The sequence below is a fragment of the Solanum verrucosum genome, unplaced genomic scaffold (assembly GCF_900185275.1).
Source record: "Solanum verrucosum unplaced genomic scaffold, falcon-dt-bn FXZP01000183.1, whole genome shotgun sequence".
NCBI lineage: Eukaryota > Viridiplantae > Streptophyta > Magnoliopsida > Solanales > Solanaceae > Solanum > Solanum verrucosum.
This window is the reverse complement of record NW_026020430.1, coordinates 1,493,468-1,519,140: the sequence shown is the minus strand read 5'-3', so window position 1 is coordinate 1,519,140 and position 25,673 is coordinate 1,493,468. Positions and strand designations below refer to the sequence as shown.

The window sequence follows — 25,673 nt, the reverse complement described above, 5'->3', positions numbered from 1 at the left end:
ACTACGTCTGACCTGAATTCTCAAGAATGAGATACGTAGGCGGCCTATGTCGGCTTCGGTCACCCTTTTATCCCTTTTAATGTTTTCTTGTACTTGGAACTACGTTTGACCTGATTCATGTTCAACGGGTTACGTAGGCGCCACACGGCTCGGTCATATTCCCTATAAGATTTTCATTTCCCTTTATAATGAAAACTGGGGCAGAATTTTGAGAGGATCTCAAAATTTGTTGGAAGAGGAAACTTTTCCCACAAGTTTAAATCAAGGATTACTTCAAAGTTGCAACTGGGGCAGAATTTTTGAGAGAATCTCAAAAATTCAATCAAAAAAAAAACTACAGAAAGTTCAAAGGTTATATTACGTTTTAAACCGGGGCAGAATTTTTGAGGAAGTCCTCAAAAATACCGACAATTCAAGACTTGTAATCCAGAAGGCAAAGGAGCATCAGGATGGCAAGGCAAAGCCAACATGAATCAGTCTCTCAAAACTAAGAATTTTTCTTTGGATGCAGGAACTACAGAGTTATAAGGCATCATTAGACCCACAGTGGCCTCGTCATAGATCAGATGATTTCCACTCTTACTCTTCTTTTAAAATTTTCCTTTCAATTTATTGTGACTCACACATTCTCAATTCTATAGATGGAATAGCTCGGCACAATGGCGAATGACATAAAATGCTATCCAGACCAATATAATGCTGAACAACTTCACCCTTAACTTATCTTTTGTTATATCATTTACTTTGATAATTTTATTTTGTTACTAACTCACGACTGAGTTTTGCAGGTATCATTACCAGAATTGAAGGCCAAATTGCAAAAGATATTTTGAGGTTTTGAATGTTCAAATCAGATATTCACCAGAAAAATGGCAAGAGCCAATCTTTTTCAAATTCCATTCTGAAGGATTCCCGACACCAAGGATCCAATCCAACAATCTGATTCTTATCCTATATTTTATGTTGAAGAACTTTGTCCTTCCTTGTTTCAAATCCATTGCCTTTTTATGGCAAATCTTACGTCCTCTTTAAATTCTGTTAAGTTCCAGGTTCGAACTACGTCAGACCTGATTTCTTGTTCCAGCAAGATACGTAGGCAATCCTATATAAGGATTCGGTCTTCTAACTGTTTCAAATTACAGACCTTAGAGGAAATTGGGGCATGTTTTTGAACCAGTCATCTCTCATTTTTGCTAATTATTTCAGTTAAGTACCTTTGGACTGGAAACATAGGTAACTTTTTAAAATAGTTCAAAATTCTCAAAATCTCTGTTCAACCTCATGTTTCGAAGATATTCTGTGTCAAGAGAGTCTTTTCTTTGCAATGAATCTTTTTAAGTAGGAACACACCTTGTGTGACATCTCTAATTGGCCATTAGTGCCTCCTTTCAACGTTTAAAGTTCTCAAATCGTTCTCCCAGATCCTCTCGTTCTCTATGGCTACCGGATCGTCTTAACGCGTTTAAAAGTTTTGACGTTTGTTAATCTCTCTATTCTTAACTAACAAATTTTCTATGAGCGCAGGGACGATAAAGTTTTAATGACAACCAGAGATGTTATCGGCTTCACAAACTACAAGGAGCTAATCAAATTGTTATGTTATAACCTTACTTCCTATTTTGAGATTTGTTCTTTATCATTAAGGTATATTATTGGAGTGTCACTTCCTTCAACGTGACACGTTAAATTATTATTGGAGAGTCACTTCCTTCAACGTGACACGTTAAATTATTATTGGAGCGTCACTTCCTTCAATGTGACATGTTATATTATTGGAGCGTCCCTTCCTTCAATGTGACACGTTAAATTATTATTAGAGCGTCACTTCCTTCAACGTGGCACGTTGAATTATTACTATTGGAGAGTCACTTCCTTCAACGTGACACGTTAAATTTTATTGGAGCGTCACTTCCTTCAACGTGACATATTAAATTATTATTGGAGTGTCACTTCCTTCAATGTGACATGTTATATTATTGGAGCGTCACTTCCTTCAATGTGACACGTTAAAATTTTATTGGAGCGTCACTTCCTTCAATGTGACACGTTAAATTTTTTTATTAGAGAGTCATTTCCTTCAACGTGGCACGTTATATGGTTATCAAATTATCACATCGTTCAAATTTTTATTAGAGCATGTCTTCCTTCAACGTGACACGTTAAATGTTTTATTGGAGAGTCACTTCCTTCAACGTGACACGTTATATAATGCTATCGAATCATCACATCGTTCGAATCGCCACGCCATTTTGGATCACCACTTCCTTCAAGAGAAATACACTTGAAATTGGATCGTCATCTCCTTCAGTATGACATGTTAAACCAGGTTTGCACAAATTATATTTGTATTTATATTACATTTTCTACTGACGATTTTCTCCAGATTTTGAAACACACGAAGTGGACTACGTCAAAATAGGACGCAACACAACGTGGAACTTTTTCTTAGCAGCGAACTGGGACATAGTCCAAAGAGGAATATCAAACTCTTAGGACGCGAGTTGAGGAACGACTTCCACCACAATCAAACCACATACCTAACCTAAGGCATATGGGTATTTTCTTGGGTTTAGTAGTTTCAGTTTCGCCTTCAGTGAAAATTTCAACTCTCACCGAAGGCAAATTTTCAAATTCGAGTGACAATACACCTAGAGCTTTGGAAGTTATGTCAATGTAAGTTCTTACATATGGGTGTGAAGGGCCCCACATTCATAAGTGAGATGTTTGCAAGCCTCTTTTCCGCGCTCAACTCATTTGTCAATCATCTTTAAACTAAAGGTTAAATCCGCATAAGAGATTTCCTTTTCAACCGATTGAGTCGAACTACAAATAGTCTGATTCCCAAAGTTTAGGGATATGTAGGCGGACTTAATGTTGAAAACTCGATTGTACTCCAACAATGCTGTCATCACCCAGTTCTCGAGCTTTTCGATTTCTCCATACTTCGACACCGAAATAGCTTTTGCATTCTCTCAAAATTGTGTGTTGAATCAAGTGTCTTTCGAACTACTATGGGCCTGAGCTCTCATGTAACCTTAGAAAAGTAGGAAACCCGATACCAGGGTCCGACCGTTATCCCTCAAAATCCTTACCATTAGACCTTCCAAATTGATGGATTAGTGGACGGACAAAATTGGATTTGTCAAATTCATTTGCCTCGGATATCTTTCATCCATCCCAGTCAAACGAGGGGCAGTTGTTGACACCCAATTTTGGCCCTCCACAATATGTATTGATCATCGAGCTTTTTCAATTTCAAACGATTTGAAATAATTAGCTTTTAATAAAAGTTGCAATGTATTTCAAGTTTAAAAAAAATATATATATATAGTTTTGTCACTATTTTTAAATTTTCAAATAATACACATATTTTATAAAATTATATTTAGTACATTTTATGGGTATTCAAAAATCATCTAAAAAATAATAATAACAATTTAGTTTTTCCTAAATATTTGGTTAATTTAGTTTAGTTAATTAATAGCTTATATTTTTGAGTTAATCAATTTATAATTAAGTTAATCATTTTATTTTGTTAAAATTAAGAAGCTCGTTAATTAATTAGTAACAATTCATCTTATTTGATCTTTAGCCGAATTCATCAATCATCGAATTGGCTATGTGTTAAAATTCCATTGGTTAAATTTGGTAATGCAATGAGCCATTTCGGCTAAAATTGCAATACTTTGGTCAAATCCTAAAGACCAAATGGTTTTATAATAAACCCTTTTCCCAAATCTTGGCCCAATCTCATACAACCCATCAGCTACATACAACAATACACACGATCAGCAACACCAAACAGTACCCGACTGACCCAGAACTCAAGCGCGACCCCTGCTGCGTCTTCTCCCTCGCGTGACCAGACGAGCAGAAACCCAGAAATTCCAGTAGTACGCGACGCAACTCTCCAAAATCGCACGTAGCCCGCGTCGTCCTCTCCCTCTCTTCGTACAAGAATATTCTCGATCGAGCCAGGTGTTTGCATCTCGCGCCTCGATCGTCCTTCACTCAAAATCAACGCCTCTCCATTCAAACTCGTACACTAACCAGTTGGCAACCCTTATATGTTAAGGGATTTTTCAAAAATCCCACATCGAAAATCTTTCCATTTTTTAGAGATTTTAGGCCCTATAAATAGGCCTTCTTCTCACTGTCCGAAGGGGAATGAGGAAAACCTGAGAGTACCCCTAAAAGGTTTGGGAAATCTTGGTTCAATAGTTCAATTTTTGTGGTTGTTCGAGTTGAAAGGGGTGGTGGAGTCGTCTTCTCAACTCGTCGTTTTAGCTCGCTGCTCAGTGAAAGGTAATTCTTCCTTCTTTTAAATATTTTTATTTATTTGGTTGTGTGTTGAATGACTGGATTAGATCAGTTTAGTTGTTGTATCTGTTAGTAATTTTGATTTTTGGTTTGCTGTCCATTCTGATGTCTTAGTAACTAGTAAAACAACTAATTTTCTTGTTTGTCGTAGATACTGTTTAGTTCTTTGTTTATATTTTATGTTTAACATTAAATTCATATTTGCTAAAAAGAGGATGGCTGATAGCTAGCATTACTTCACCCTCGTTTATGAAGAGTAGCTCTTATGTTAAGCTCTATTTGTTCTTATTTTGACCAACAAACTTATTTATTCTGCTAGCTATTTGTTTTTCTTTTCCCTTCTTAGCATGTTCACTAAAAGAAAAGTAATAATTGAGTTTCATATGCTCCATATGGCTGGTTGTCTTAATCTTTGCTAAAGTTTGTTTGGAATTTATTTAACATTCTCTGATGTGTCTCTCTAGTATCGCTTATTGTTACTTTAAAAATGAATAAATTTAGCTAAACTTTGTTGAATATAGTTAGCAATGGGTTCCCTTGTTTAAATAACAGTTTGTGGAATTCTTAATTAATTAGCTGCTTTAGAGATGTTTTAGTAGGGTGATTTGTTGCATTTAATATTGGTTCTTTCATCCTTAATTTCTATTTAGTTATATTGATATGCTATTTGGGTTAGCTGCTAGCTAGCTATTATAGTTAACTTTAAAAATCCCCATGATAGTAGCGAATAGCCCATTTATGTTTACTATGTGTGGCCGCGTGCGTTGGCTAAATGAATAGTTAGTTGCATTTTGCCTCATTTATTTCTCCCATGTTCATGGATCCTTATTGTTTGACCATAATAAAATGAATTTGAATTATTGCTCTATTCAAACTCGCTAATCCTTATTTCGTTTGTTTTCTTTGTGTGAACTTTCTTGTTCGAGTCCATTTGGACTCTCCATTGGTTTGCATTCAACTCTCTTCGAGTCAACCTCATCGGAATCGTGAAAGGGAAGCTAATATTAATGGGTCAAATCCCAAATCAGTGGCAGCAGCTAAGTAGCGGTGTAATGGCAATCCCAAATGGCCGAAAATTGAATTTTGGGATTTTAAAATCCAATTCAATTGGCAGCAGTAGCAGCCAGCAGTCCCAAACGAACTAAAATTGGAAATTTTTGGACTTTAATTAGTCCAATTTACAGCAGTAGAGCAGCCCGCAAAGGGCTAAAGATTTTGGAATTTAGGACTTAAAGGTCCAATTTGAGCATAAGCGACAAAAGTGGTCCGAACATTAAGTCCAATGGCTTGATTTGGAGACATGCTCTTTTCCTTTATTTGTCTTATTATTTGTTTATTGATTGATTGTGAATTAACGCTTTATCTAATTTAGATGAATCCTTGGGAGTTTTTTAAAATAACTTTTCTATTTCGTTAGTTGTTTACTTCAAATATCTAAATTTTCAAAACCCGTTTTAGTTAAGTCACTCTAAGCTTTCAAGACTAACTTGAGAATTATCTTATATTCTTTCATAGTTAGTATTTAGCTTTCAAATCCCACGCTTAAGTTATTGTGTTGATTTTTCGACTCAAAAACTTGACTCGGATAAAATGTTAAGTTAAATTATTATTTTGGCACTTCAACATTTGAATTATTTCATTAATTGGGATAATATGAATGTACAAGTATCAAAAGATTTCTCATTTATCAAAAAATAAATATATATATATAACAAAAATTAAATAATAAAATAATAAAATAAGATTTTTTCAAGTAATTTAAGTTATCTTTTCAAATTAGCCAACCTTTAAATCCGTCGGTTAACCGCGTGTTAGCGGATTCTCTAAGATGCCTAAACCCTTCCTTAGAGAATTATTTGAACTCTTACCCGACTCTGGTTTATTAAATGTTTTATTTAAAATATTTCCTTTCAAAAAATTCCTTTTAAAATGGTTTTCTTAATTTTTCCTAAAGAATTAAGTGGCGACTCCAAATAACTCATTTTTCCAAAACATAACAAAAGTTGCCAAAGTTGCGAAATTGGTTTCGAAACCTTAGTTTTCGAAATCAGGTCGTAACAGAATGGCGACTCCCCCGGGGATTCATCTAGGTTCTAACCAAAAGGATTTTATTGTTTGGCTAACTATTATTGTATTAATTGTTACTTTATGCAATTATATGTTTAAATTTTGAATATTAATTGTCATATTGCATTCATGGCACTTTCTGATATTTGTATAGTATATTAAAGAACGGTTTCTGCATAATCGCAGCCGGACTTTTTATAATCAACCCTTTTTCGGAATGATCGGCAATTTATTGGTACGTCATGCGTCCAATGGTTGTTGTGACTTCCAGCCTAAGTTGTCCACTTGGGTTCCCGGTCTTTCAAAAGCCACTCTTAGTCAACTAGCGTAGAGCGAAACCAAATCCCGAATTTAGCGCATTTTGAACTAAGTTTGACCCAACACCCAAGGCGTGCTGGGCCCATTAGAAGACCACCTTAAGTCTAATTGACCCCCGGTCAATATAAGACGATCATTCAACTATTTGTTAAATTTGAAGGATATGTATGTCGATTTGTGCGTACATGCCCTTTGTGTTGGGTTTTTATTTACATAGGTAGTTTCTTTATTGAAGTCAAAGGAAGATCATCCTCACCCAGAAGAAATTCAAAAGTACCAAGAAGTTCGGGAATGAAGATTACATATGGAAGCTTAGTTTAGTTTACCATTGTACCCCTGCGTGGGACTGCTATTTATTTCCCTTTCCTCTATTATGTATCACCATTTGCTTTATTCATAAGGTTTGTATATTTATTTATATTTTTTGTTGGGGCAATGGAACGTTTTACAATCGACATACACATCCTTCAAACGTTAGGCCTACCTTTGGCTCAAAAAGGTCACATGTATGTTAGGAGGCGTTACATATTGTTTGTGTGTTAAATGTTACAAATTTTTGTCGTTTGTGCTTGTTGGACCTATGTGTTTACATACATATGTTTTGCTTTAAACATGATTAGTCCATTATTCCATTCCAAAGTCTTAGAACATCTTTTAATATATATACTCAATTTTCAAGCTTTCCGAAATATTCTTGACTCCATTATCAAAATACGTTCAAAATCACTAAAGTTATAGGTTCAATAGAGCTTTACAAAATTTATTAGGTCACTACTCAAATTCACGTTGACCTTGTTGTTTCTTGAAAATTTTTTTTACGCCTACCTAGCCGGTATTACTAAATATTCCTTCAGTTTCAAGTCAACTTTAAGACGTCTTTGTTTCTCGAAAGGACTTTTCAATTGAACTTCCAAAAGGTACATTTGAATCTTTACTCAAATCATATAGTTTGCTTTGTTCAAATTCCTTTATTTCGCTAAAAATTTTAGTTCACAAATGATCAAAAAAAATTCCCATTTTTTTCATCCTTTTAGAATCTTTGTTCTTCGGATTTTTGGACTAATTTGTTTTAAGCAAAACAAATGTTATTTGTTTTTTATATGTTACTTTGATTAATTATTATGATTAATGGACTAACTCTTTATTTTTTGAGTTATTTTTAGAAGGGGAGACTGATTTGTGTTGGTAATCAAACTTGTTCACTTCATCAAAGTACCCGCTGGCAGAACATTCATATTTTACCACGGTCCTAAGGTCAAGAAAATTGCATCAGACTCATCATTTCTTACTTGGACTACTAAGAGGACTCGTACAAAAATGGATTCCACTATCAAACAGTTGCTTCATCCGAAATGATCCCCACTCCATCTGTCGCGGCTAATCCTAGTGCCTCGGTAGCAACAGAATCACCCATGGAAGTCATTGCTCGTCTAGAGCGACAAATTGGTGAACCTGAATCTCCTAGTAGCTCATTTCCAAGCTGCTTCCTCAGAACCTACCACCTGATGCTCGCCAAAAAGGGCCCATGCCATCTTCGTTTCCAACTTCAAGTGAGCTCAATCAAGGAGAACATTTTACCACCTTTCAGCCAGCTCAAAGCGCCTCACTCACTCATTCCAACTCAAGATACTCCTCTTGTGTACACATTTACTCCTCCAAAAGCTCCAACAGTAACACATCATGCTCCACCAGTGTACACTTATGTCACTGCTCCACATGTTACCAAGGCTCAGGAGTTTCACCGTCAAGATGTTAATCACTATGTTGAAATTGAAAATGATACAAAATCAATTGATGCGAGATGATGAATAGGAAGATGAAAAGCTTAGAGGATGCTATGAGAGGTCTTCGTGGGTTCGATAATAGCCAAGTGTTAGATATGAAGAGTTGTGCACATTCCCTGAGGTTGAGCTTCCACTCGGTTACAAGATTCCAAAGTTTGAAAGTTCAGTGGATCAGGAAATCCTTTCTTTCACTTGAAAATTTACTGTGAAAAGTTGATTGGCGTTGGAAACAACGAAGGGATAAGAATCAAGCTTTTCAATCAAAGTCTGACTGGAAAAGCCTTGGAGTGGTACTCAAAGCAAGATGTGACTAAATGGCGTACTTGGGATGATCTAGCAAATGCTTTTGTAGATCACTATAAGTTTCATGTTGAAATCGCTCCTGATAGGATCTCTATACCAAGCTAAAACCAAAGTCAACTGAATGCTTTCGAGAATATGCCATTCGTTGGAGAGAAGAAGCTGCTAGGGTGCATCCACCTATGGAGGAATCAGAAATGATCACCTACTTCATTCAAGCTCAGGACTCAGAATATTATGAGCGAATGGTGACAATGGGTGGAAAGACATTTGCTGAAGTTATCAAGGCTGGAGAAATGATTGAAGACGGTCTCAAGACTGGCCGAATAGCGAGTTACACCTCATCTCAGTTTGCTAACAGGGCTTATCAAACTGGTTCATTTGGAAAGAAAAAGGAGAAAAGAGGTTATGATGTTAACAACTCGAGGAGCTACCTCATATAACCGTCAACCACCTCCAGGCTATCCTGGTTCACAATACTATGTTTGCAACAATCAAGCAACATTTCGTACTCCACGACCAATGCAAAATCCCCGAAAACAATGCACCTCGTCCCAATTTTGAGAAAAAACCTCCACGAGTCTTCACTCCATTGTGTGAGACACGTACTCAACTTTTTGAGAGGTTGAAAGAGGCAGGAATATTGCATCCAGTGGAAGCCAAAACTGTGAATACTGCAGCCGATTGGTATGACGCAAATAAGCGTTGTGCTTATCATTCAGGAGTTGTGGGCATGATACCGAGAAATGTATCACTCTGAAGCACAAAATTCAAGATCTGATCGACAACGAGGTGGTAAAACTTGCTCAAGCTCCACCGAATGTGAACACCAATCCGCTGCCCAAGCATAATGAGTAGTTGTTGGCATAACCAGTTAAAAGAAGAAGCAAGTTTCCTGAAAGTCGCACTTTGGGCATCTTTTAGTCTTGCATTTAGAGTTTGTTGTTTCATTTCCATGTAATCGCATTTTTATTGCTTTGTTTCCTTTGTTATCGTTTGTTGGGATTTTATTTGTAAGCATCTTTCATTTGTAATGAACTACGTCTGACCTGAATTCTCAAGAATGAGATACGTAGGCGCCTATGTCGGCTTCGGTCACCCTTTTATCCCTTTAATGTTTTCTTGTACTTGGAACTACGTTTGACCTGATTCATGTTCAACGGGTTACGTAGGCGCCACACGGCTCGGTCATATTCCCTATAAGATTTTCATTTCCCTTTATAATGAAAACTGGGGCAGAATTTTGAGAGGATCTCAAAATTTGTTGGAAGAGGAAACTTTTCCCACAAGTTTAAATCAAGGATTACTTCAAAGTTGCAACTGGGGCAGAATTTTTGAGAGAATCTCAAAAATTCAATCAAAAAAAAAACTACAGAAAGTTCAAAGGTTATATTACGTTTTAAACCGGGGCAGAATTTTGAGGAAGTCCTCAAAAATACCGACAATTCAAGACTTGTAATCCAGAAGGCAAAGGAGCATCAGGATGGCAAGGCAAAGCCAACATGAATCAGTCTCTCAAAACTAAGAATTTTTCTTTGGATGCAGGAACTACAGAGTTATAAGGCATCATTAGACCCACAGTGGCCTCGTCATAGATCAGATGATTTCCACTCTTACTCTTCTTTTAAAATTTCCTTTCAATTTATTGTGACTCACACATTCTCAATTCTATAGATGGAATAGCTCGGCACAATGGCGAATGACATAAAATGCTATCCAGACCAATATAATGCTGAACAACTTCACCCTTAACTTATCTTTGTTATATCATTTACTTGATAATTTTATTTTGTTACTAACTCACGACTGAGTTTTGCAGGTATCATTACCAGAATTGAAGGCCAAATTGCAAAAGATATTTTGAGGTTTTGAATGTTCAAATCAGATATTCACCAGAAAAATGGCAAGAGCCAATCTTTTTCAAATTCCATTCTGAAGGATTCCCGACACCAAGGATCCAATCCAACAATCTGATTCTTATCCTATATTTATGTTGAAGAACTTTGTCCTTCCTTTTTCAAATCCATTGCCTTTTTATGGCAAATCTTACGTCCTCTTTAAATTCTGTTAAGTTCCAGGTTCGAACTACGTCAGACCTGATTTCTTGTTCCAGCAAGATACGTAGGCAATCCTATATAAGGATTCGGTCTTCTAACTGTTTCAAATTACAGACCTTAGAGGAAATTGGGGCATGTTTTTGAACCAGTCATCTCTCATTTTTGCTAATTATTTCAGTTAAGTACCTTTGGACTGGAAACATAGGTAACTTTTTAAAATAGTTCAAAATTCTCAAAATCTCTGTTCAACCTCATGTTTCGAAGATATTCTGTGTCAAGAGAGTCTTTTCTTTGCAATGAATCTTTTAAGTAGGAACACACCTTGTGTGACATCTCTAATTGGCCATTAGTGCCTCCTTTCAACGTTTAAAGTTCTCAAATCGTTCTCCCAGATCCTCTCGTTCTCTATGGCTACCGGATCGTCTTAACGCGTTTAAAAGTTTTGACGTTTGTTAATCTCTCTATTCTTAACTAACAAATTTTCTATGAGCGCAGGGACGATAAAGTTTTAATGACAACCAGAGATTTATCGGCTTCACAAACTACAAGGAGCTAATCAAATTGTTATGTTATAACCTTACTTCCTATTTTGAGATTTGTTCTTTATCATTAAGGTATATTATTGGAGTGTCACTTCCTTCAACGTGACACGTTAAATTATTATTGGAGAGTCACTTCCTTCAACGTGACACGTTAAATTATTATTGGAGCGTCACTTCCTTCAATGTGACATGTTATATTATTGGAGCGTCCCTTCCTTCAATGTGACACGTTAATTATTATTAGAGCGTCACTTCCTTCAACGTGGCACGTTGAATTATTACTATTGGAGAGTCACTTCCTTCAACGTGACACGTTAAATTTTATTGGAGCGTCACTTCCTTCAACGTGACATATTAAATTATTATTGGAGTGTCACTTCCTTCAATGTGACATGTTATATTATTGGAGCGTCACTTCCTTCAATGTGACACGTTAAAATTTTATTGGAGCGTCACTTCCTTCAATGTGACACGTTAAATTTTTTATTAGAGAGTCATTTCCTTCAACGTGGCACGTTATATGGTTATCAAATTATCACATCGTTCAAATTTTTATTAGAGCATGTCTTCCTTCAACGTGACACGTTAAATGTTTTATTGGAGAGTCACTTCCTTCAACGTGACACGTTATATAATGCTATCGAATCATCACATCGTTCGAATCGCCACGCCATTTTGGATCACCACTTCCTTCAAGAGAAATACACTTGAAATTGGATCGTCATCTCCTTCAGTATGACATGTTAAACCAGGTTTGCACAAATTATATTTGTATTTATATTACATTTTCTACTGACGATTTTCTCCAGATTTTGAAACACACGAAGTGGACTACGTCAAAATAGGACGCAACACAACGTGGAACTTTTTCTTAGCAGCGAACTGGGACATAGTCCAAAGAGGAATATCAAACTCTTAGGACGCGAGTTGAGGAACGACTTCCACCACAATCAAACCACATACCTAACCTAAGGCATATGGGTATTTTCTTGGGTTTAGTAGTTTCAGTTTCGCCTTCAGTGAAAATTTCAACTCTCACCGAAGGCAAATTTTCAAATTCGAGTGACAATACACCTAGAGCTTTGGAAGTTATGTCAATGTAAGTTCTTACATATGGGTGTGAAGGGCCCCACATTCATAAGTGAGATGTTTGCAAGCCTCTTTTCCGCGCTCAACTCATTTGTCAATCATCTTTAAACTAAAGGTTAAATCCGCATAAGAGATTTCCTTTTCAACCGATTGAGTCGAACTACAAATAGTCTGATTCCCAAAGTTTAGGGATATGTAGGCGGACTTAATGTTGAAAACTCGATTGTACTCCAACAATGCTGTCATCACCCAGTTCTCGAGCTTTTCGATTTCTCCATACTTCGACACCGAAATAGCTTTTGCATTCTCTCAAAATTGTGTGTTGAATCAAGTGTCTTTCGAACTACTATGGGCCTGAGCTCTCATGTAACCTTAGAAAAGTAGGAAACCCGATACCAGGGTCCGACCGTTATCCCTCAAAATCCTTACCATTAGACCTTCCAAATTGATGGATTAGTGGACGGACAAAATTGGATTTGTCAAATTCATTTGCCTCGGATATCTTTCATCCATCCCAGTCAAACGAGGGGCAGTTGTTGACACCCAATTTTGGCCCTCCACAATATGTATTGATCATCGAGCTTTTTCAATTTCAAACGATTTGAAATAATTAGCTTTTAATAAAAGTTGCAATGTATTTCAAGTTTAAAAAAAATATATATATATAGTTTTGTCACTATTTTTAAATTTTCAAATAATACACATATTTTATAAAATTATATTTAGTACATTTTATGGGTATTCAAAAATCATCTAAAAAATAATAATAACAATTTAGTTTTTCCTAAATATTTGGTTAATTTAGTTTAGTTAATTAATAGCTTATATTTTTGAGTTAATCAATTTATAATTAAGTTAATCATTTTATTTTGTTAAAATTAAGAAGCTCGTTAATTAATTAGTAACAATTCATCTTATTTGATCTTTAGCCGAATTCATCAATCATCGAATTGGCTATGTGTTAAAATTCCATTGGTTAAATTTGGTAATGCAATGAGCCATTTCGGCTAAAATTGCAATACTTTGGTCAAATCCTAAAGACCAAATGGTTTTATAATAAACCCTTTTCCCAAATCTTGGCCCAATCTCATACAACCCATCAGCTACATACAACAATACACACGATCAGCAACACCAAACAGTACCCGACTGACCCAGAACTCAAGCGCGACCCCTGCTGCGTCTTCTCCCTCGCGTGACCAGACGAGCAGAAACCCAGAAATTCCAGTAGTACGCGACGCAACTCTCCAAAATCGCACGTAGCCCGCGTCGTCCTCTCCCTCTCTTCGTACAAGAATATTCTCGATCGAGCCAGGTGTTTGCATCTCGCGCCTCGATCGTCCTTCACTCAAAATCAACGCCTCTCCATTCAAACTCGTACACTAACCAGTTGGCAACCCTTATATGTTAAGGGATTTTTCAAAAATCCCACATCGAAAATCTTTCCATTTTTTAGAGATTTTAGGCCCTATAAATAGGCCTTCTTCTCACTGTCCGAAGGGGAATGAGGAAAACCTGAGAGTACCCCTAAAAGGTTTGGGAAATCTTGGTTCAATAGTTCAATTTTTGTGGTTGTTCGAGTTGAAAGGGGTGGTGGAGTCGTCTTCTCAACTCGTCGTTTTAGCTCGCTGCTCAGTGAAAGGTAATTCTTCCTTCTTTTAAATATTTTTATTTATTTGGTTGTGTGTTGAATGACTGGATTAGATCAGTTTAGTTGTTGTATCTGTTAGTAATTTTGATTTTTGGTTTGCTGTCCATTCTGATGTCTTAGTAACTAGTAAAACAACTAATTTTCTTGTTTGTCGTAGATACTGTTTAGTTCTTTGTTTATATTTTATGTTTAACATTAAATTCATATTTGCTAAAAAGAGGATGGCTGATAGCTAGCATTACTTCACCCTCGTTTATGAAGAGTAGCTCTTATGTTAAGCTCTATTTGTTCTTATTTTGACCAACAACTTATTTATTCTGCTAGCTATTTGTTTTTCTTTTCCCTTCTTAGCATGTTCACTAAAAGAAAAGTAATAATTGAGTTTCATATGCTCCATATGGCTGGTTGTCTTAATCTTTGCTAAAGTTTGTTTGGAATTTATTTAACATTCTCTGATGTGTCTCTCTAGTATCGCTTATTGTTACTTTAAAAATGAATAAATTTAGCTAAACTTTGTTGAATATAGTTAGCAATGGGTTCCCTTGTTTAAATAACAGTTTGTGGAATTCTTAATTAATTAGCTGCTTTAGAGATGTTTTAGTAGGGTGATTTGTTGCATTTAATATTGGTTCTTTCATCCTTAATTTCTATTTAGTTATATTGATATGCTATTTGGGTTAGCTGCTAGCTAGCTATTATAGTTAACTTTAAAAATCCCCATGATAGTAGCGAATAGCCCATTTATGTTTACTATGTGTGGCCGCGTGCGTTGGCTAAATGAATAGTTAGTTGCATTTTGCTCATTTATTTCTCCCATGTTCATGGATCCTTATTGTTTGACCATAATAAAATGAATTTGAATTATTGCTCTATTCAAACTCGCTAATCCTTATTTCGTTTGTTTTCTTTGTGTGAACTTTCTTGTTCGAGTCCATTTGGACTCTCCATTGGTTTGCATTCAACTCTCTTCGAGTCAACCTCATCGGAATCGTGAAAGGGAAGCTAATATTAATGGGTCAAATCCCAAATCAGTGGCAGCAGCTAAGTAGCGGTGTAATGGCAATCCCAAATGGCCGAAAATTGAATTTTGGGATTTTAAAATCCAATTCAATTGCAGCAGTAGCAGCCAGCAGTCCCAAACGAACTAAAATTGGAAATTTTTGGACTTTAATTAGTCCAATTTACAGCAGTAGAGCAGCCCGCAAAGGGCTAAAGATTTTGGAATTTAGGACTTAAAGGTCCAATTTGAGCATAAGCGACAAAAGTGGTCCGAACATTAAGTCCAATGGCTTGATTTGGAGACATGCTCTTTTCCTTTATTTGTCTTATTATTTGTTTATTGATTGATTGTGAATTAACGCTTTATCTAATTTAGATGAATCCTTGGGAGTTTTTTAAAATAACTTTTCTATTTCGTTAGTTGTTTACTTCAAATATCTAAATTTTCAAAACCCGTTTTAGTTAAGTCACTCTAAGCTTTCAAGACTAACTTGAGAATTATCTTATATTCTTTCATAGTTAGTATTTAGCTTTCAAATCCACGCTTAAGTTATTGTGTTGATTTTTCGACTCAAAAACTTGACTCGGATAAAATGTTAAGTTAAATTATTATTTTGGCACTTCAACATTTGAATTATTTCATTAATTGGGATAATATGAATGTACAAGTATCAAAAGATTTCTCATTTATCAAAAAATAAATATATATATATAACAAAATTAAATAATAAAATAATAAAATAAGATTTTTTCAAGTAATTTAAGTTATCTTTTCAAATTAGCCAACCTTTAAATCCGTCGGTTAACCGCGTGTTAGCGGATTCTCTAAGATGCCTAAACCCTTCCTTAGAGAATTATTTGAACTCTTACCCGACTCTGGTTTATTAAATGTTTTATTTAAAATATTTCCTTTCAAAAAATTCCTTTTAAAATGGTTTTCTTAATTTTTCCTAAAGAATTAAGTGGCGACTCCAAATAACTCATTTTTCCAAAACATAACAAAAGTTGCCAAAGTTGCGAAATTGGTTTCGAAACCTTAGTTTTCGAAATCAGGTCGTAACAGAATGGCGACTCCCCCGGGGATTCATCTAGGTTCTAACCAAAAGGATTTTATTGTTTGGCTAACTATTATTGTATTAATTGTTACTTTATGCAATTATATGTTTAAATTTTGAATATTAATTGTCATATTGCATTCATGGCACTTTCTGATATTTGTATAGTATATTAAAGAACGGTTTCTGCATAATCGCAGCCGGACTTTTTATAATCAACCCTTTTTCGGAATGATCGGCAATTTATTGGTACGTCATGCGTCCAATGGTTGTTGTGACTTCCAGCCTAAGTTGTCCACTTGGGTTCCCGGTCTTTCAAAAGCCACTCTTAGTCAACTAGCGTAGAGCGAAACCAAATCCCGAATTTAGCGCATTTTGAACTAAGTTGACCCAACACCCAAGGCGTGCTGGGCCCATTAGAAGACCACCTTAAGTCTAATTGACCCCCGGTCAATATAAGACGATCATTCAACTATTTGTTAAATTTGAAGGATATGTATGTCGATTTGTGCGTACATGGCCCTTTGTGTTGGGTTTTTATTTACATAGGTAGTTTCTTTATTGAAGTCAAAGGAAGATCATCCTCACCCAGAAGAAATTCAAAAGTACCAAGAAGTTCGGGAATGAAGATTACATATGGAAGCTTAGTTTAGTTTACCATTGTACCCCTGCGTGGGACTGCTATTTATTTCCCTTTCCTCTATTATGTATCACCATTTGCTTTATTCATAAGGTTTGTATATTTATTTATATTTTTTGTTGGGGCAATGGAACGTTTTACAATCGACATACACATCCTTCAAACGTTAGGCCTACCTTTGGCTCAAAAAGGTCACATGTATGTTAGGAGGCGTTACATATTGTTTGTGTGTTAAATGTTACAAATTTTATGTCGTTTGTGCTTGTTGGACCTATGTGTTTACATACATATGTTTTGCTTTAAACATGATTAGTCCATTATTCCATTCCAAAGTCTTAGAACATCTTTTAATATATATACTCAATTTTCAAGCTTTCCGAAATATTCTTGACTCCATTATCAAAATACGTTCAAAATCACTAAAGTTATAGGTTCAATAGAGCTTTACAAAATTTATTAGGTCACTACTCAAATTCACGTTGACCTTGTTGTTTCTTGAAAATTCTTTTTTACGCCTACCTAGCCGGTATTACTAAATATTCCTTCAGTTTCAAGTCAACTTTAAGACGTCTTTGTTTCTCGAAAGGACTTTTCAATTGAAACTTCCAAAAGGTACATTTGAATCTTTACTCAAATCATATAGTTTGCTTTGTTCAAATTCCTTTATTTCGCTAAAATTTTAGTTCACAAAATGATCAAAAAAAAATTCCCATTTTTTCATCCTTTTAGAATCTTTTGTTCTTCGGATTTTGGACTAATTTGTTTTAAGCAAAACAAATGTTATTTGTTTTATATGTTACTTTGATTAATTATTATGATTAATGGACTAACTCTTTATTTTTTGAGTTATTTTTAGAAGGGGAGACTGATTTGTGTTGGTAATCAAACTTGTTCACTTCATCAAAGTACCCGCTGGCAGAACATTCATATTTTACACGGTCTAAGGTCAAGAAAATTGCATCAGACTCATCATTTCTTACTTGGACTACTAAGAGGACTCGTACAAAAATGGATTCCACTATCAACACAGTTGCTTCATCCGAAATGATCCCCACTCCATCTGTCGCGGCTAATCCTAGTGCCTCGGTAGCAACAGAATCACCCATGGAAGTCATTGCTCGTCTAGAGCGACAAATTGGTGAACTGAATCTCCTAGTAGCTCATTTCCAAGCTGCTTCTCAGAACCTACCACCTGATGCTCGCCAAAAAGGGCCCATGCCATCTTCGTTTCCAACTTCAAGTGAGCTCAATCAAGGAGAACATTTTACCACCTTTCAGCCAGCTCAAAGCGCCTCACTCACTCATTCAACTCAAGATACTCCTCTTGTGTACACATTTACTCCTCCAAAAGCTCCAACAGTAACACATCATGCTCCACCAGTGTACACTTATGTCACTGCTCCACATGTTACCAAGGCTCAGGAGTTTCACCGTCAAGATGTTAATCACTATGTTGAAATTGAAAATGATACAAAATCAATTGATGCTGAGATGATGAATAGGAAGATGAAAAGCTTAGAGGATGCTATGAGAGGTCTTCGTGGGTTCGATAATAGCCAAAGTGTTAGATATGAAGAGTTGTGCACATTCCCTGAGGTTGAGCTTCCACTCGGTTACAAGATTCCAAAGTTTGAAAAGTTCAGTGGATCAGGAAATCCTTTCTTTCACTTGAAAATTTACTGTGAAAAGTTGATTGGCGTTGGAAACAACGAAGGGATAAGAATCAAGCTTTTCAATCAAAGTCTGACTGGAAAAGCCTTGGAGTGGTACTCAAAGCAAGATGTGACTAAATGGCGTACTTGGGATGATCTAGCAAATGCTTTTGTAGATCACTATAAGTTTCATGTTGAAATCGCTCCTGATAGGATCTCTATTACCAAGCTAAAACCAAAGTCAACTGAATGCTTTCGAGAATATGCCATTCGTTGGAGAGAAGAAGCTGCTAGGGTGCATCCACCTATGGAGGAATCAGAAATGATCACCTACTTCATTCAAGCTCAGGACTCAGAATATTATGAGCGAATGGTGACAATGGGTGGAAAGACATTTGCTGAAGTTATCAAGGCTGGAGAAATGATTGAAGACGGTCTCAAGACTGGCCGAATAGCGAGTTACACCTCATCTCAGTTTGCTAACAGGGCTTATCAAACTGGTTCATTTGGAAAGAAAAAGGAGAAAGAGGTTATGATGTTAACAACTCGAGGAGCTACCTCATATAACCGTCAACCACCTCCAGGCTATCCTGGTTCACAATACTATGTTTGCAACAATCAAGCAACATTTCGTACTCCACGACCAATGCAAAATCCCCGAAACAATGCACCTCGTCCCAATTTTGAGAAAAAACCTCCACGAGTCTTCACTCCATTGTGTGAGACACGTACTCAACTTTTTGAGAGGTTGAAAGAGGCAGGAATATTGCATCCAGTGGAAGCCAAAACTGTGAATACTGCAGCCGATTGGTATGACGCAAATAAGCGTTGTGCTTATCATTCAGGAGTTGTTGGGCATGATACCGAGAAATGTATCACTCTGAAGCACAAAATTCAAGATCTGATCGACAACGAGGTGGTAAAACTTGCTCAAGCTCCACCGAATGTGAACACCAATCCGCTGCCCAAGCATAATGAGTAGTTGTTGGCATAACCAGTTAAAAGAAGAAGCAAGTTTCCTGAAAGTCGCACTTTGGGCATCTTTTAGTCTTGCATTTAGAGTTTGTTGTTTCATTTCCATGTAATCGCATTTTTATTGCTTTGTTTCCTTTGTTATCGTTTGTTGGGATTTTATTTGTAAGCATCTTTCATTTGTAATGAACTACGTCTGACCTGAATTCTCAAGAATGAGATACGTAGGCGGCCTATGTCGGCTTCGGTCACCCTTTTATCCCTTTTAATGTTTTCTTGTACTTGGAACTACGTTTGACCTGATTCATGTTCAACGGGTTACGTAGGCGCCACACGGCTCGGTCATATTCCCTATAAGATTTTCATTTCCCTTTATAATGAAAACTGGGGCAGAATTTTGAGAGGATCTCAAAATTTGTTGGAAGAGGAAACTTTTCCCACAAGTTTAAATCAAGGATTACTTCAAAGTTGCAACTGGGGCAGAATTTTTGAGAGAATCTCAAAAATTCAATCAAAAAAAAAACTACAGAAAGTTCAAAGGTTATATTACGTTTTAAACCGGGGCAGAATTTTTGAGGAAGTCCTCAAAAATACCGACAATTCAAGACTTGTAATCCAGAAGGCAAAGGAGCATCAGGATGGCAAGGCAAAGCCAACATGAATCAGTCTCTCAAAACTAAGAATTTTTCTTTGGATGCAGGAACTACAGAGTTATAAGGCATCATTAGACCCACAGTGGCCTCGTCATAGATCAGATGATTTCCACTCTTACTCTTCTTCTAAAATTTTCCTTTCAATTTATTGTGACTCACACATTCTCAATTCTATAGATGGAATAGCTCGGCACAATGGCGAATGACATAAAATGCTATCCAGACCAATATAATGCTGAACAACTTCACCCTTAACTTATCTTTTGTTATATCATTTACTTTGATAATTTTATTTTGTTACTAACTCACGACTGAGTTTTGCAGGTATCATTACCAGAATTGAAGGCCAAATTGCAAAAGATATTTTGAGGTTTTGAATGTTCAAATCAGATATTCACCAGAAAAATGGCAAGAGCCAATCTTTTTCAAATTCCATTCTGAAGGATTCCCGACACCAAGGATCCAATCCAACAATCTGATTCTTATCCTATATTTTATGTTGAAGAACTTTGTCCTTCCTTGTTTCAAATCCATTGCCTTTTTATGGCAAATCTTACGTCCTCTTTAAATTCTGTTAAGTTCCAGGTTCGAACTACGTCAGACCTGATTTCTTGTTCCAGCAAGATACGTAGGCAATCCTATATAAGGATTCGGTCTTCTAACTGTTTCAAATTACAGACCTTAGAGGAAATTGGGGCATGTTTTTGAACCAGTCATCTCTCATTTTTGCTAATTATTTCAGTTAAGTACCTTTGGACTGGAAACATAGGTAACTTTTTAAAATAGTTCAAAATTCTCAAAATCTCTGTTCAACCTCATGTTTCGAAGATATTCTGTGTCAAGAGAGTCTTTTCTTTGCAATGAATCTTTTTAAGTAGGAACACACCTTGTGTGACATCTCTAATTGGCCATTAGTGCCTCCTTTCAACGTTTAAAGTTCTCAAATCGTTCTCCCAGATCCTCTCGTTCTCTATGGCTACCGGATCGTCTTAACGCGTTTAAAAGTTTTGACGTTTGTTAATCTCTCTATTCTTAACTAACAAATTTTCTATGAGCGCAGGGACGATAAAGTTTTAATGACAACCAGAGATGTTATCGGCTTCACAAACTACAAGGAGCTAATCAAATTGTTATGTTATAACCTTACTTCCTATTTTGAGATTTGTTCTTTATCATTAAGGTATATTATTGGAGTGTCACTTCCTTCAACGTGACACGTTAAATTATTATTGGAGAGTCACTTCCTTCAACGTGACACGTTAAATTATTATTGGAGCGTCACTTCCTTCAATGTGACATGTTATATTATTGGAGCGTCCCTTCCTTCAATGTGACACGTTAAATTATTATTAGAGCGTCACTTCCTTCAACGTGGCACGTTGAATTATTACTATTGGAGAGTCACTTCCTTCAACGTGACACGTTAAATTTTATTGGAGCGTCACTTCCTTCAACGTGACATATTAAATTATTATTGGAGTGTCACTTCCTTCAATGTGACATGTTATATTATTGGAGCGTCACTTCCTTCAATGTGACACGTTAAAATTTTATTGGAGCGTCACTTCCTTCAATGTGACACGTTAAATTTTTTTATTAGAGAGTCATTTCCTTCAACGTGGCACGTTATATGGTTATCAAATTATCACATCGTTCAAATTTTTATTAGAGCATGTCTTCCTTCAACGTGACACGTTAAATGTTTTATTGGAGAGTCACTTCCTTCAACGTGACACGTTATATAATGCTATCGAATCATCACATCGTTCGAATCGCCACGCCATTTTGGATCACCACTTCCTTCAAGAGAAATACACTTGAAATTGGATCGTCATCTCCTTCAGTATGACATGTTAAACCAGGTTTGCACAAATTATATTTGTATTTATATTACATTTTCTACTGACGATTTTCTCCAGATTTTGAAACACACGAAGTGGACTACGTCAAAATAGGACGCAACACAACGTGGAACTTTTTCTTAGCAGCGAACTGGGACATAGTCCAAAGAGGAATATCAAACTCTTAGGACGCGAGTTGAGGAACGACTTCCACCACAATCAAACCACATACCTAACCTAAGGCATATGGGTATTTTCTTGGGTTTAGTAGTTTCAGTTTCGCCTTCAGTGAAAATTTCAACTCTCACCGAAGGCAAATTTTCAAATTCGAGTGACAATACACCTAGAGCTTTGGAAGTTATGTCAATGTAAGTTCTTACATATGGGTGTGAAGGGCCCCACATTCATAAGTGAGATGTTTGCAAGCCTCTTTTCCGCGCTCAACTCATTTGTCAATCATCTTTAAACTAAAGGTTAAATCCGCATAAGAGATTTCCTTTTCAACCGATTGAGTCGAACTACAAATAGTCTGATTCCCAAAGTTTAGGGATATGTAGGCGGACTTAATGTTGAAAACTCGATTGTACTCCAACAATGCTGTCATCACCCAGTTCTCGAGCTTTTCGATTTCTCCATACTTCGACACCGAAATAGCTTTTGCATTCTCTCAAAATTGTGTGTTGAATCAAGTGTCTTTCGAACTACTATGGGCCTGAGCTCTCATGTAACCTTAGAAAAGTAGGAAACCCGATACCAGGGTCCGACCGTTATCCCTCAAAATCCTTACCATTAGACCTTCCAAATTGATGGATTAGTGGACGGACAAAATTGGATTTGTCAAATTCATTTGCCTCGGATATCTTTCATCCATCCCAGTCAAACGAGGGGCAGTTGTTGACACCCAATTTTGGCCCTCCACAATATGTATTGATCATCGAGCTTTTTCAATTTCAAACGATTTGAAATAATTAGCTTTTAATAAAAGTTGCAATGTATTTCAAGTTTAAAAAAATATATATATATAGTTTTGTCACTATTTTTAAATTTTCAAATAATACACATATTTTATAAAATTATATTTAGTACATTTTATGGGTATTCAAAAATCATCTAAAAAAAAATAATAACAATTTAGTTTTTCCTAAATATTTGGTTAATTTAGTTTAGTTAATTAATAGCTTATATTTTTGAGTTAATCAATTTATAATTAAGTTAATCATTTTATTTTGTTAAAATTAAGAAGCTCGTTAATTAATTAGTAACAATTCATCTTATTTGATCTTTAGCCGAATTCATCAATCATCGAATTGGCTATGTGTTAAAATTCCATTGGTTAAATTTGGTAATGCAATGAGCCATTTCGGCTAAAATTGCAATACTTTGGTCAAATCCTAAAGACCAAATGGTTTTATAATAAACCCTTTTCCCAAATCTTGGCCCAATCTCATACAACCCATCAGCTACATACAACAATACACACGATCAGCAACACCAAACAGTACCCGACTGACCCAGAACTCAAGCGCGACCCCTGCTGCGTCTTCTCCCTCGCGTGACCAGACGAGCAGAAACCCAGAAATTCCAGTAGTACGCGACGCAACTCTCCAAAATCGCACGTAGCCCGCGTCGTCCTCTCCCTCTCTTCGTACAAGAATATTCTCGATCGAGCCAGGTGTTTGCATCTCGCGCCTCGATCGTCCTTCACTCAAAATCAACGCCTCTCCATTCAAACTCGTACACTAACCAGTTGGCAACCCTTATATGTTAAGGGATTTTTCAAAAATCCCACATCGAAAATCTTTCCATTTTTTAGAGATTTTAGGCCCTATAAATAGGCCTTCTTCTCACTGTCCGAAGGGGAATGAGGAAAACCTGAGAGTACCCCTAAAAGGTTTGGGAAATCTTGGTTCAATAGTTCAATTTTTGTGGTTGTTCGAGTTGAAAGGGGTGGTGGAGTCGTCTTCTCAACTCGTCGTTTTAGCTCGCTGCTCAGTGAAAGGTAATTCTTCCTTCTTTTAAATATTTTTATTTATTTGGTTGTGTGTTGAATGACTGGATTAGATCAGTTTAGTTGTTGTATCTGTTAGTAATTTTGATTTTTGGTTTGCTGTCCATTCTGATGTCTTAGTAACTAGTAAAACAACTAATTTTCTTGTTTGTCGTAGATACTGTTTAGTTCTTTGTTTATATTTTATGTTTAACATTAAATTCATATTTGCTAAAAAGAGGATGGCTGATAGCTAGCATTACTTCACCCTCGTTTATGAAGAGTAGCTCTTATGTTAAGCTCTATTTGTTCTTATTTTGACCAACAACTTATTTATTCTGCTAGCTATTTGTTTTTCTTTTCCCTTCTTAGCATGTTCACTAAAAGAAAAGTAATAATTGAGTTTCATATGCTCCATATGGCTGGTTGTCTTAATCTTTGCTAAAGTTTGTTTGGAATTTATTTAACATTCTCTGATGTGTCTCTCTAGTATCGCTTATTGTTACTTTAAAAATGAATAAATTTAGCTAAACTTTGTTGAATATAGTTAGCAATGGGTTCCCTTGTTTAAATAACAGTTTGTGGAATTCTTAATTAATTAGCTGCTTTAGAGATGTTTTAGTAGGGTGATTTGTTGCATTTAATATTGGTTCTTTCATCCTTAATTTCTATTTAGTTATATTGATATGCTATTTGGGTTAGCTGCTAGCTGGCTATTATAGTTAACTTTAAAAATCCCCATGATAGTAGCGAATAGCCCATTTATGTTTACTATGTGTGGCCGCGTGCGTTGGCTAAATGAATAGTTAGTTGCATTTTGCTCATTTATTTCTCCCATGTTCATGGATCCTTATTGTTTGACCATAATAAAATGAATTTGAATTATTGCTCTATTCAAACTCGCTAATCCTTATTTCGTTTGTTTTCTTTGTGTGAACTTTCTTGTTCGAGTCCATTTGGACTCTCCATTGGTTTGCATTCAACTCTCTTCGAGTCAACCTCATCGGAATCGTGAAAGGGAAGCTAATATTAATGGGTCAAATCCCAAATCAGTGGCAGCAGCTAAGTAGCGGTGTAATGGCAATCCCAAATGGCCGAAAATTGAATTTTGGGATTTTAAAATCCAATTCAATTGCAGCAGTAGCAGCCAGCAGTCCCAAACGAACTAAAATTGGAAATTTTTGGACTTTAATTAGTCCAATTTACAGCAGTAGAGCAGCCCGCAAAGGGCTAAAGATTTTGGAATTTAGGACTTAAAGGTCCAATTTGAGCATAAGCGACAAAAGTGGTCCGAACATTAAGTCCAATGGCTTGATTTGGAGACATGCTCTTTTCCTTTATTTGTCTTATTATTTGTTTATTGATTGATTGTGAATTAACGCTTTATCTAATTTAGATGAATCCTTGGGAGTTTTTTAAAATAACTTTTCTATTTCGTTAGTTGTTTACTTCAAATATCTAAATTTTCAAAACCCGTTTTAGTTAAGTCACTCTAAGCTTTCAAGACTAACTTGAGAATTATCTTATATTCTTTCATAGTTAGTATTTAGCTTTCAAATCCACGCTTAAGTTATTGTGTTGATTTTTCGACTCAAAAACTTGACTCGGATAAAATGTTAAGTTAAATTATTATTTTGGCACTTCAACATTTGAATTATTTCATTAATTGGGATAATATGAATGTACAAGTATCAAAAGATTTCTCATTTATCAAAAAATAAATATATATATATAACAAAATTAAAT

At 35.9% G+C, this 25,673-nt stretch overlaps 1 protein-coding gene across 1 annotated transcript; it reads left to right on the top strand.

Annotated features, from left to right (window-relative positions):
• Positions 1–17,830: 17,830 nt before the first annotated feature.
• On the top strand, positions 17,831–19,456 carry LOC125807670 (uncharacterized). Its single transcript, XM_049487406.1, has one exon. The coding sequence runs from the start codon at positions 17,831–17,833 to the stop codon at positions 19,454–19,456; it is 1,626 nt and encodes a 541-aa protein (XP_049343363.1).
• The last annotated feature ends 6,217 nt before the right edge of the window (positions 19,457–25,673 follow it).